Source organism: Phasianus colchicus, chromosome 3, assembly GCF_987193195.1.
Source record: "Phasianus colchicus chromosome 3, bPhaCol1.hap1.1, whole genome shotgun sequence".
Lineage (NCBI taxonomy): Eukaryota > Metazoa > Chordata > Aves > Galliformes > Phasianidae > Phasianus > Phasianus colchicus.
In genome coordinates, this window is record NC_143438.1 from 3,029,673 (window position 1) to 3,043,931 (window position 14,259).

Below are 14,259 nucleotides of genomic sequence, written 5' to 3' on the forward strand. Positions count from 1 at the left end.
TTAAGTCTTTTCTAGTTTCATTATTACTTCAGAAGTAATTATTAGTATCTTTACTGCACACATATCAAATACTGAATTTCTATCTCTTCCAAGAATTTGAAAGAAACTAGAAGTATGAAAACTAACGTATGGATAGAAAGTTAAGACACGAGGATCAGAACCTGCTCACTTTTAATAACTGCAAGTGATGTAAAAATTCTTCCTAAAAGGACGTCTTCAATTGCCTCACAGCATTAGAAATAAAATTGCACAGTGTGCTGTAAAAACTGTTTATTAATAAATGTTTTGAAAAACTGGATTAAGCATTCCAGGGTTTTTAAAGTTTTGACAATCTGTTTTATAGATGCATAGAAATTGCCCAGTTTGTATGCAAAGTTAAGTACTTTTCCATGGTAACAATACAGAAAAGTATAAAGCAGTAAACTATCACACACAGTCTGCAAGTTTTTTTCTTTCTTCAAATTGTTTGTCTACTACAAGCGAAAGAGCCTGAAGAAATGTTGTCATTGTAACACTGGGGGACTGAAAACATGAAAATATCCTGTTAGATCCATCACAGCAACAGGCATACAAAGCACAGTTATTTGAAAAGGAAACATTTGATGTCATGTTACAAAACATTCAAAATGCTAAACCTCATATAAACCAGCTAGCTTAGTTTGACTTTAACTTTACTATGTGAAGTCCAGAGTCAATCAACATTACTGAGAATTTGCTTCAACAAACGTCTGAACAAATTAGTATTATGTATGAAGTGATAGGGTTTCTTTCAGCAATGAAGCATGAGAGAAAAAATATTAATGGTTTGTCACAGTATATCAGTAGTGATATCAGTCTTCTTCAATTTCATTTTAAATTATGGCAGTAGAAAATTATAGTTTAGATTAGCAAAAAGTTTTAGGACTTTTTTTTTTTTTTTTTTTTTTTTTTTACTTCAGGCAAGCATTCAAAGGTCTTCCTATCTGGCTCAAAATCAAACCAAAATATATAGAACAGAAAAAAACTTACTTGAATGTAAAGTGCATGTGCTAGGAAAGGAAGTTTTCTGAGGACCCGGCCACTAAGACCTTCACTTTTTCTATAGTAAAAGAGAGACATAAGCAATGCTAAGTATTCACTCTTAAAAGATGACATTTCCATTCTCCTTCACCCATAAATTACTCTAATGAAACTCATGTCTTAACACCTTGTTTGCTCACTTGCAACAGTTTTAAAAGAAGCTGAAAATGAACAGATGTTGTATGGGAGGCCACATGGTGCAAGAAAGTAAAAAAGGGTAGAGAAATAGCATAGTCACATTTGCCTACCTATGCTTTTATCAAGCCCCTCTACAATCACTGTGACATATCTCATGAATCTAGAAAAGACTATCTATCAGTCAGGATTTGCAAACATTTTGGTTTGGAAGGGACCTTTAAGATCAAACTATGATTCCATGATATCCAGTGAAACTTCAGGCATCTCATTAAGTCAGACATCAATTTGTCTAGAGAATTTCAAAGGGCAGAGCAGAAACCAGGCACAGTTGATACCAAGAAATATTTGCAAATCCCAATCAATTCCACTTATTATCTGCTGATGTTTTGCACTAACCACAACTATATTAAAAAACAAACAAACAAACAAACAAAAACCCCAAACAACAAATAAGCTCAAGATGTTTCAGAGCTCTAGCTATTACTAAATTCCATTACTTTTAGACATAATTTCACAATTTGTTTATATATAAATATGAATGCATACACGCACACTTGTCATGTGGAATTGAAAAAAATATTACCTTGAGATTTCCTTTAGTACAAGACTTAACCTGGACACGTTATTTTCTACAAATCCAATCATTTCTAACTCTCTGAGTGACAAGAGATGCTGTCGAGGATATATGATTTGGCACTAGAAAGAAGAGTTGCACGTTGTAGTATGAAACATTAAAAAAGTCATTTAAAATTAAATTCTAAAAGAAGAGTGTAAATACAGAGAAGGAATAAAATCTGTGTGTTTTTGTTATTTAGGAAGTTTGATGAAAACATCAACTTTAATTAAAAAAAGGATGTTTTATAGTTCTACTTTCAAAATATTACCTTCATCAGCTCTTCCAGGCAAGAAAGATATATTCTGAATATTGCTGCAGCAGATGGAGGGCCAATGTATTGCTTTATGTCTGCTCTGTCTACAAATGCCATGTCAATTTTCTCTGTAATATTTGAAGTAGTCAGGATAACTACATTGGGATACCTTCAAGATAAAAGCACATTCTTAGGTCACACGTACATAAATTGGCTCCACTTGGCACTGACAAATAGACACCTTCTTTCTCATGACTCAAGTCATTTCATGCAATCAACAGCTACATCACTCTTATCAGCTAATAATTACATGCTCTTCAACAGCTATGACTAATCTACTTCAACACAGTCTCTTTCCTTCAGCTATTTTGCTGAAGGAAAATCCATAGTTTCTCAACCCTATTTTAGAAGTAGCACACACTGACTACTCTGCATGAAGAGAGCCTAACAGCATAGTTTTTGCCATAAAGTTACAAAATTAAGACTTGTAAATTGGAATATTTTATCTATGTGCCTTCCATTTAACTTCAGAAGGAAGTATGTAGTGTAACTGCTAACATAACACATTCAACACTGCACGATGACATTAGAGTGAGCTTAAAAGAGAAATAGCAAGTCCATACTCTAATAAAAATATAAAGAAAAGGTTTAACTGCAGCTGTTTTTCAATGAAGCTTTTGTACTGTGTTTGAATAAACTACTTACCTTTAATTAGCAGCAACACAGGGCCAAATAACAGGATACCTTGGCCAAGTATGCCCAAGGAGGAAGTAGCCATAATAAAACAAGAGATGTGCTGTATTAAATCCAGCAAAGTGGACCAAGAACCATTAATGATTGCTTATAAGCAACATGTTGTATAAGTCTGCTTTAGACTGATAGTCTGAAGCTGTTAATGACAAACACATTCTTCACTGATCTTATCTCTCCAAAGTAGATATGATGACCATCTGTGTTGCATCCCTCTGCAGCTTTAATGGAATTATATTATCTGTCATTTATCATACCCAGATTAGTTCACTTACTAACAGGCAAAATATTCTAGAGGATGATTCAAATTTCTTTTCACAATTAGCACCCTTAATGAAGAATCTTTTGTTAACCAATTTGGATTAGGGTTAGGAATTAAGATTTAGAGTTACAACAGTTACCTTTCGCTGTTGCAATAAAATGAATTTACCTTTTAATCTGATCTATTTGCATCAGAACAGCATTCACTACACGAATAGCATCTGAAGGCTCTGTGCCTGCCTTGAAGGCACTGCGGGCTGCTGTGAGGCTCTCCACCTATAAAAACCCAAAACATAGAACTTCTAAAAATAGCAAAACCCCAACCCTAAAAATCAAACAATCCCAATGCTCACATGCAAAACACTGCATATTTGGAATGCTGTCAGTAAATAAGTAATTCAGTACACCTTCAGATCCAGTTTAGTATCTGAAATTTCACCTTCAAAATCTTTTGTTAAATAGAAATCAAGGGAGAGAGTGAAGAGAATATCAAGGGAGAAAGGGGAATAAAAATAATAAAATAAATAAATTTTATTTAAAACAAGCTTTGCAATAGGAACTTCAAATAAGAAAGCTAATGAAGTACTGAAGAACTAAATCAGGCACGTCCAACTTGCAGCCTGGCTCAGTTGGCAATGCTTCCTGCCCCTGCCCTGCATTGTAAAGGCAGTGGCTCTTTTCCATGGAGTGACCTCAGGCATGCACCCATTGCTCAGCAACAACCAGTGTGCCATTAATGCACTGCCAGCTGAAACCAGGGTGTGGGGAGAACAGTGCTGAGCAGTGCTGACTCAAGTGATGGCAAATAACTGCATGCATACATTGGCAAAACACAGTGCTCTGAACTGTGAAGAACATGCAGCTGCGCTTTCACTTTTGACTGCTATAGGCAAGGACACTCCCATTACACCAGGTTGCTCAAAGCCTCCTCCAGCCTGGCCTTGAATGCCTCCTGGATGGGGGCATCCACATCATCTCTGGGCAACCTGTTCCAGTATCTCACTACCCTCATGGTAAAGAATTTCTTCCTTATATCTAGTCTAAATCTACCCTCATCCAGTTAAAAGCCATTTCCCCTTGTTGTCACTACCTGCTCTGATGAAAAGTCCCTCCCCAGCTTTCCTGTAGGTCTGCTTCAGGTACTGCAAGGCTGTTATAAGGTTCCTTTGGAGCCTTCTCTTCTACAGGCTGAAGAGCTCCAACTCTCTCATCCTGTCCCTGTAGAGAAAGTGCTCCAGCCCTCTGATCATCTCTGTGGCCTTACTCTGGACCCTCTCCAACAGCTTGATGTCCTTCTTGTGTTGGAGGCACCAGAAGTGGATGCAGTGCTCCAGGTGGGGACCCATGAGAGCAGAGGGGCAGAATCACCTGCCTCAACCTGCTGGTCACACTTCTCTTGATGCAACCCAGGATACAATTGGCCTTCTGGGCTGCAAGCATACGTTGCTGCCTCATGTTGAGTCTTTCATTAACTGATAGCCCTATATCCTCCTTCTCAGGCCTGCTCTCATGCCATTCTCCACTCAACCTGTATCTGTGCCTGGGATTGCCCCGATCCAGGCGCAGGACCTTGCACTTGGCCATGCTGAACTCAAGCTTGGTATGGGCCCACCTCTCAAGCCTGTCCTTCTGGATGGCTCTTCCCTCTACTTCGTCAACTGCACCACTCAGCTTGCAAACTTGCTGAGAGTGCACTCAATCCCACTGTCCATGTTACCTACAAGGATGTTAAATAGCATCAGCACTGATCTGTGAGGAACACCACTCATCACTGGTCTCCAATTGGACATTGAGTTACTGACCGTAACTCTAAGTGCAGCCATCCAGCCAATTTTATCTAGTGAGTACATCAAATCCTTTTTTCCCCAATTTGGTGACCAGGATGTTGTGGGGGACCACGTCAAATGCTTTGCACAAGTCCAGGTGGATGACATAAGTTGTTCTTTCTTTATCCACAGATACTGTAACTCCGTCACAAAAGGCCATCCAGTTCGTCAGGCATGACTTGCCCTTAGTGAATCCATGTTGGTTACCACCAAACACCTCATCTTTATTTTCCATGTGTCTGAGTATAGCCTTCAGCACAATCTCTCCACAATCTTGACAGGCACAGAGGTGAGACTGACTGGCCTGTAGTTCCTTGGATCTTTTTTCCCTTCTTAAAAATGCAGTTATTCTTCCCCTTTTCCAGTCAGTGGGAAGTTCAGACTCCCAATACTTTTCAAATATGATGGATACTGGCTTGGCAACTTCATCCATCAGTTCCCTCAAAACCCACGGATGGATTGCCTCTGGTCCAATGGACATGTGTACCCTCATGTTCTTCAGATGGTCTTAAACCTGATCTTCACTTACAGCAGGCAGATCTTCCTTTACCCAGTTCTTACCTTTCCTTTTTCTAACTTGGGCAGTGCAGCTAGAGGCCTTACCGGTGAAGGTTTTCATAATCCTTATCTTACCAGAGAGAAATACACCTCACTTCACAGTCAACTCTTACTCATGCCATTGATTTTTGGCAGTATATACATTTGTGATCAACTGTTTTCAGGGATGAGGTACAGGAGGAGTCAAATTTCATCAAAAATCTCTGATGAACACCTGGAGATCTACTAAGAATTGAAACCACTGCCATCAAACCAGACTGATGTATTAATTTCACAAAAAAAAAAAAAAAATCAAATATTCCTCTAGTTTTATGTTTTTCTTCCTTTTTTTAAAAGGTATGTTAAACAAAAACATTAAAAAAATTTAAATGTTTTGTTACTTATATATTATTGATATTGCACATTTTGCGAGGGCTGCTCCAAAAGTAATGCTTCCTGTTTGATTGTACTGGCCCATGATGTCCAGGGTGGATGTTGGTGGTATGGCAGTAAAGGCTGAAACATTCAACCAGTAGATAAGAGCACAGCACAGTGAGGTGGTAGACAGAACACTTCAGTGTGAACCAGTGGTTCACCTCCACTGATGTAGATTGTACAGGAACAGCATGCAGGCTCTTGTTTATTACTGGCAAAAACACAAAGCTAAATGTAGTGACTATGGTGAAAAACAGTATTTTGTAGCTGAGAATTTCCTTTATCAAACAGTGTTATTGTGGTCTTCGTATCTGCTGTAGTAGATATGCAAATAAATAGGAGGCATTACTTTTGGAGCTACTTATGGCCCAAGACAATTTCTATTCACTCAGTGTGACCCAAGCAAAGGTTGGACACCTGTGTACTAAATGGTTATGTATCCAAGCCTGGGAGGGGCAACTAAACAATTAACTGAAACCAAATTAATTATTTTTTAGAGCTTTACAACATATGCAAGAACACTATAAATATGAATCCAAGCTACTTGGAAGTTTGAAACAATATTCCACTTGTAAACACACAGTAGCAAATTAAGTCTCACCAAGAAAGATTTTGCTTCATTTTCAGCTGGAATATATCTGCTAAATCACAATGTGTCCTTTTGAGAGCTCTCAAATCTTCCAGTTAATATTAAAATTCATTCTTCTGTACAAAATTATGTGGTTTACGAAAAAGTCTAAGTATTATTATTTTAATGTCCTTTAAGAATTCCTACCCATAATTAAAAACTTTCTGCTAAGTTTTACATACATCAATACTATTAGAATCATACCTCATCGATCAGTACAAACACAAGAGCATCTTTGTCATCAATTAACTCTTGAATCTTCTGGAACATCTTGGTTACAAGCTTGCCACTCTAGAAAGAGGTCATATGCATATATTTAACTATTTCCTTAGCAGACTTTTCAAGTCTTACCATGTTGAGCAATGGAAAACTACTTTTCATTGTTTATTTTAAAGTAAATCTCTAATATAGCCTCTATTTAATTATTTTCAAGCACATTAAGTATCCCAAATAATCTTTGGTTCAAACACTAATTGAACCAAGCTCAATAGATACAGTTTAATTTATACTAAGTCAGAGTTGACTTACTAATTACTACATCAATACTTACCTCAGAAAACCATTTAGAGAAAAGACTATGGCTGTTTATTTCAATTAACTGTCCATATCTATACCTAAAATATGAAGGAAAAAATACGCATCAACTCTCTTGCACTGTAAATAAATCAGTGATGTCAGTAACTCCCCTAAGGCTTAATCCCCCCCACTTCAACCATGGAATTTTTTGAATTCGTACTTTAATTCACTTACTTCTAAAAACACAACATCTGGTTTGTTTTTAATTAGAATTTCCAGAAACTAATCTCACTATAGCTCTTCACAATAAGTCACTACCAGGATTCCTTCATTTTTTTGATTTGTTACTTCTATACAGTTTAGTAAACTGTTTCCATGTTAATGAGTTCATTCCTCTATTCATGCAACATTATTTTCACTATACCAAGTAAGACCATGAAGTTTATTTACTGTCTGAAGGTTTTTTTATTCAGCTACTAGTTGCTAAGAAGTTTATAGTTAACTGCATTACTTGTCTGACATATCTGATATACAGACTGACTTCAGCATTCAGAGAATTCCAGTACAAAACACACTGGTACCTACTAAAAGCAGGTTTACTTAAAATGAATATACAAATAATAGGCTTAATACTCTGTGATACTTCTCTCTTTAATCTTCACAGATGTATATTATAAGCACAAACAAATGACTATATTGCCATTTGAATTTGTTTTTCACAATCTGACACAAACCATTACACATTCAGAAGGATTTATAATACACTATCTATCTCTTTTTTATATTGGATCAATTTTATTGCAGATGCAGAGCCATGAATGTCAGCACTTGAAATAAAGTATTACACATCTTTGGGCTACTGAAAAGGAACAATTAAGAACAATTAGCTAAAGTGAAGAAATTCCAGAAAGATCACCTGTACGATAGTCGTATCGTCAGCTTCTGAGCCAATGCTTTGCAGAGAGAGGTTTTACCAGTTCCAGGAGGGCCTGAATTCAAATCAAAGTCATACATATATTACAAAGAATCTACATCAAGTTGTTGATGACAAAATATCTTTTTAACTACTGTATTTCATTAAAGCACTAATTGCAAACAATAGTAGACTGGGAATATCAGGGTATTTTGAGAAGATACCCAATTACCATTCTAGAGCTGTGCTCTAGAAGCTCTGAAGCTGTATCATTTTCAGTGAGTAGTATGAGTAGTATACTAGCTTCTATACAGACACCACAGAGTTAAAATAATCAAACAACATTAGAACAAACTGTTTTGCTCTTGCTGGGCTTTTGTACGTTAGCATTCTCAAAAACTTGTGCTTAAACTTTTATCTTTCTGAAACGTAGCCTGCTAGCATGCAAAACTGAAACCCATCATGTCTGGCTTGATCAACTGTTCACATTCCTGAATCTCCACTATGAGGCAACTAAGAGTATCTTAGGAAGTATACTGCACAAGAAACCTTTTGTTGTTGCCATGATGCCCTACAGAAAAGCCACAAAGATTTTCTCCAAAAGAAAAACATAGTTAAACAGAATATGAATGTATAGAGATTGATTTTTGGGTTCTAAACAACAGATAACAGCAGATAACTAACAGAACTTCCATTCAAAGTTAGTACTGCCTTTATAGCATAAATGTGGTATTTAGCACTACGAGAGTTTGGGATTTTCCAGTATTAACTTTATTATGGTCACAATAAAGAGCTCATTACTACAATTTTACATGTGTGTCTATATATACACATACATATATGTATATATATGCATATATATACATTAAGAACATCTTGGTGCATTAAACATTAAAAATTATGTAGAATTAAAAGGTCATCGTGGAAATGTTTGTTATGAGTGTTATTCTTTGAATACCAATCTGGTTAACAAAACTGTAATCAATCAATATCAAGCTGCAATTTGCAGCAAAACTGATTCAGTTGATGTCAATGTCATTTATAATTAATATTATAGTAAGCTTGGGTTGACTGAACATTACAATTTTAGTCAGCGTAATAATTAAATAAGTGAGAGTACTGCCTTCATACTTGATAACAGAACGTTATATTAGAACATTTGAATAAATTTCTCAGTTTCCTCAAAAGTTTTCACAAAGGAGACATAATAAAGGAATTTTAATACTGCAAAGAACTGTCATCAACTGGTTACTGATGTGCACAGTACCTGCAATATTTTTTACATTTTATAAAAACAAATTCTTACAAACTCAAATGAAGAATATTGATTATTGTTATTCTATTTATAAAATGTTACAATTTTAATTTCTGCAAAACATAGTAAGTATGAACATTGATTTGATTCTGACATTACTTTTCATAGAACTTTGTGCTACAGAAAGAATATGCCTAGAAGCACTGCTTACTGTAACACAGGAACACATAATTTCATTACATGGAAGAACTACACAAGTTTTTCCTGAAGGGAAGCATAAACAGATTGTCAGTTCATCAACTTATTTTAAGATAGACAATTCTTACCATGCAGCAAAACAACTCTGTTCCATGATATCAGGTTGCTGTCAACGTTTCTGTCAGAAAATAGTAATGTTGTCGTGACATAATCAAGTAACTAATGGAGGAGTAGGGGAAAAAAAAAAAGACACAAATTAGAGACATATCAGCAAACACAATTACAAATGGATGCAATCTCCTAATTATCTCTACTGAGTACCCTAACAACGACAAAAATTGCTTTTAAGTCTTTCAGTCTTAGACCACAATTTCTCTGTAAAGGCTGGAAATTCACTTCCTTCCTGCCCTCAGGAAAAAAAAAAAGCATGCATTGGACACAAATGGATTTCAGAACTTTCATCAATAAACTAAATGCTTTACAGACTGAAATTATTTTCATGTTTCACTGTCCCCCTTCCAGTGTATACTCAGTTCAGATCCCAAGTACAGTCAGAGACTCATAATCTGGTTTTAGTTGTTATTACAGCTACACATCTGTTTAGTCTGTTGTGGTCAACTCACTAAACAAAGCAGTTACTGTCACATTTTAGTTGCTTTTGTATTTCTATCAGGTATTTGTAGACTTGTTATCCTTCCAAATAAATAAAGTTGCATATAATTTCCTTGAATGCTTACTTCAAAATAAAATGTTAATTCACTGCAGAATTATCTAGAACACACAAGTAGAGAATTCCTTCAATTACATGAATATTCACCTGAGGTATTAATTTATTTGAATTTCTACCCTCATTTAACACCCAGAATCTTCTTATTTTATTACTGTTACCTGTAATGCTTTTGATCACCTGAATTAATAAGACAATGAAATAGCATTCCTGCCACAAAATGGAGCAATTACACAGCAGGGAAAATAAATAAATAATAAAAAAAAAGCTGAGCTTTATCAAGCATATTTGCCAGTAATATCCTGAGAAAGACAGATACTGTTTTGAAACTTAACAGGAATCATTTCAGAGTCTGCAGAATTCAACCATACTCAGCCAGCTCCATAGCATTAAAAAAATGAATATTCGCTCGAATAACTTTTAGAAAAAGCTGCAGAAGTGAAGTTCCTTCACTTTTTTAATTAATTGAGCAAACACATCTGAAGAAATGAAGCATAACTTCTGGAATGATCGTCAATGAAACTTCTAACATGGAAACTAAGATATATATATATATTTGTTGTGGTGCAGGCTTTGTAGTAGTATCTACTAATACACATTTGAGATACGATGATTAATCTTAAAATGTCAACTTTGTCTTCTTTTGTTAAGCATACAACAGTTACATTTAAGCATGGAATTACTAAAAATACACAGAAATTTTTATAAATACATAAAGATTTGCAAAACAGCTAAAACTATGCCACCCTTCACAGTGTAGGAGTGTACTAAGCAGACATCAGAATTCTCTCTCAAGCTGGTTATTGCCAAGTTATTGCTAAATTCTCCTTACGCTGCAGCTACTTGAGGCTGGGTACATTTCAAATCTTACTTCTCCTCAAGCAATTTTAATTGTTACCAATTTTCTACTTACATGTGATTTTACTTCAGTGTCATATATAAGACTTTCCCAAAGGCCATGGAATTCAGCTGTGAAAGCAATACATTACACATCTGTTTAAGGCAAATCAATTCAGGAACTCGTAATCTACCATTGCATCACAAAGGAGTTTCCAAATTATTCTCAGACAAAATTAAGGATCAAGAAGAGCAATCAAACTATATGGAAAAAATATATGGATTATGCAAGAATCAGGAACCTAAAGAGCACCATGTTAACAAGGTACTTTCAGCTCTTGGACGTTCTCTTTTGTGGTTTTGGCAAAGGTTTTATACAGAGATTCAAGTGTTGCCAGACCACTGGCTTCTGTTTATGTAACAGCAGCACAACCTTGCTGGCTGGTTGCTAGCTGTGGGCTCTGGAAAGCCAATATTTAAAATGTTGAATTTCTTGTAGGTCATTAAATTAAAATTTGACGCCTCTAGGGTTAAGCATTTGTGATTTTGACTGTATATTTTCAGGCTTTATTCCATAGGATCAATTACTTTGACCACAATTACAGAAAAAAATGGCACTTTTTAGAATCACCTGTAGTGACTCAGTCAAAACCACTAAAAAATTCCAGACAGATTGCTTTCATCCACAAAGGACAAGATTATATAGTCAATATGCATACTACCTTTAAAAAATAACACTACAAACACTTTGTTTTTCTTTCATTGTAATTGCTCTGGATCTTCCAGAATTATCAGGTGAGTACCTGCAGGTAGCACCCAGTGGTTAGCTGCAACAATATCCTCATTTTCTTCTTCCAAGTTTTCAACGCTTGGCCCTTCTTCATTCAGATGAAAAATATGAATGCAAAGACTGCTTTTGCTCAAGTCAATAGGCTAGGAGAGATGTAAAAAGACTTTCAATACATCGTATTTCTCACTTCAGAGATAATTAGAAGATATGAAAGTTACAGTATTCAGCCAACATTCAGTTTTGAAACCTACTGCTTCTGTTTCAGCCCTTAATAATGAGCATAAGGTCAAAAAACTTTTCCCTGTTTATGCCAGTTGGTCTAGTACAAGATACTACCTTCTTCTACACATCCAGCACGTGTTCTTAGGCTTTCACTACTCTACCTACAATTAATTCATAGGCATATGAACAAAACTGTACATTTTTGATTGATACCTGTCTTTCTTTCAATTTCAGCTCTGTATCCACAATTGACACAGATTGCACATTGCTGTTAAGGAAGCTGTCGTCAAATTCCGTCCACTTGTAATCACCAAACACAATGTTATGTCTGTTCAACAGTTTTAGGACACTCATCCTGATATCTTCTTTCTTTGCAGTACTAATAAGAAAAAAACAGCATTAGTTATGGCATTAACCTTTAGAAGGCAAGTAATATCTAATATCTGAAATATCAGAGCGTTTTGTCTACTACAGTAAGCCTCCCTCCATGGAAAACAGCCTCCATTCAAAACAAAGAAACAAACAAGCACACATACCAAATGCAGTAACATTCTGCAGAAACAAACAAATAAATTTAGTTTGTTTGCAAAGTAATAACTTTGACAGTACAGGCCAGAAAACATTGTTCAATTTGTTTGCAATCAAATCAAGGGTTGTGGGATAACAAAACTAAGCATTTCCAAGAACAGAAATCAATATGTATCAAAATGTTGATTGCGTTTTACTATGAATAGTAGAAAAACTCAAAGCCAAACTACTAGCCTGAAATTAGCTTGGAAGCTCAATTACCTCCTCACTCCTATGAACAACTGGTAGCATGCCTCTGTCTAGAGATATAAGGAGAATTCCAGTAAAACAGGTGAAAACTACAGGAGAAGGAAGAGCATTTTAAGATTCTAGAAAGGTGTTAATTTTAAAATTGAGTCCAGAATCCTGTCTTTCAACACTGATGAAGATTCTCTTCATCAAAGCAGTGGATATTTCTCAGCAGGGCCCTCAATATACTCATCCATTTAATCCCAACAAACTGGTAAGACAAGGAGTGGGCAAATGGACAAGGGGTCTGAACAGGACTGTCCTGAACAGAGTGATTAGTAGTCCAAGTGGAGCAGCAAGTATGCGAGGCAGGGAAGGAGTAGGGAACGATTAATGTTGGGACCAACACTATTTTTGCACCTTCATTAATGCACTGGACAATGGGATGGAATGAAATTGCATTAAGCTTATGGATGATGCTAGAGCAGAGGACTATCAATATACTAGAAAGCAAAGCTACCATTCAGAGGGACTACTGCAGGCTAGAGATAAGGTTTAGCAAAAATCTCTGGAAATTCAACAAAAGTCAAAGTGAAGTCTTGCCTCTGCATCTATTGCCCGGAGAACAGAACAGACCAGAGGCCAAAAAGCAACTGCTGAAAAGGACTTGTGACTCTGTCTGTTTGCTGGGCCACGCCTGCATTACTGTGAGTAGTTTGGGGCTCTGCTGTGAAAGATTTAAGTGTGCTAGAGCAAGCCCAAACAACAAGATGCGTCCGACCCCAAGCTGCAGAAACACTGCACAGACACAGAAAAACTCACTGACGTGTTCAGAGAACGCAGAGCGAGGCTGCTGTGCGTGCAACAGACACAAGCTGCAGCAAGCAGAGTTCGAGTCAGCAACAAAAAACAGATCCTGGCGTGGGGAAGGTGGGTCAAACACCTGATCGGTTGTGCTGAGTGACTGTGTGAGCTCAAAATAACCCGAAAAACACAAAGGCTCTGCCTTGGATCAAGGCAGTTTTCAGAGATCCTTTCTGATGCCCTTGGTTCCCTTTCCCGTTCCCACGCACGTATACTTTTGCTATTATTCAAACCAAAAATTCGCAGCGAGGCGTCACCAAGCCTAAAAGCCCAGAGGGACCTGTTTGATTTCTGATGAACTTCCACGTGTATCTGAACGTTATCGCACGCGTTTGGGAGGGCTTGCTTCAAATCCCCAGCCGCTTCGTCCATCCTTCCGGCTCCTAAGGAGAAAGCGGCAACAAACAGGCTTTCAGTGACCGGCAGCGCAAGCAGCCCTTCTTCACACGGGAGCAGCGCGTCCCCCAGCCCATCGCGGCCATCAACGCACCCCTTCCTTCTTTCGCGATGAAAAGCAGCACAGGGGTGAAAGGAGCTCACGTCGGACGGAGCCCCGAGGACGGTGACCTGAAGCCGGGCGAGCTGAGGACCGAGCGCCTTCTTCGTCCCCCGCGCTCAGACCGCCCGCTCTGCAGCACGCAGGGCAGCCGAGGCGCCGCAGCCCATTCGAAAAGCGGC

The 14,259-nt window shown here is 37.2% G+C and overlaps 1 protein-coding gene across 2 annotated transcripts; it reads right to left on the reverse strand.

Moving 5' to 3' along the window:
* Positions 1-235: 235 nt before the first annotated feature.
* On the reverse strand, positions 236-14,258 carry TRIP13 (thyroid hormone receptor interactor 13). 2 transcript variants are annotated; one of them, XM_031608301.2, is made up of 14 exons: positions 14,072-14,258; positions 13,862-13,964; positions 12,175-12,340; positions 11,753-11,882; positions 11,026-11,081; positions 9,514-9,604; positions 7,936-8,008; positions 7,054-7,117; positions 6,708-6,794; positions 3,247-3,353; positions 2,082-2,235; positions 1,781-1,893; positions 1,009-1,078; positions 236-522 (listed from the first exon to the last, which is right to left on the reverse strand). In XM_031608301.2, exons 2-14 carry the CDS (start codon positions 13,951-13,953, stop codon positions 427-429), a joined length of 1,299 nt encoding a protein of 432 aa, XP_031464161.2. In that variant the 5' UTR covers positions 13,954-13,964; positions 14,072-14,258; the 3' UTR covers positions 236-426. The 2 variants fall into 2 exon arrangements, with proteins under 2 accessions (XP_031464161.2, XP_031464162.2); XM_031608302.2 differs by lacking the exon at positions 14,072-14,258 and adding an exon at positions 12,751-12,788 and having other exon boundaries at positions 13,862-13,950.
* Position 14,259: the final 1 nt, after the last annotated feature.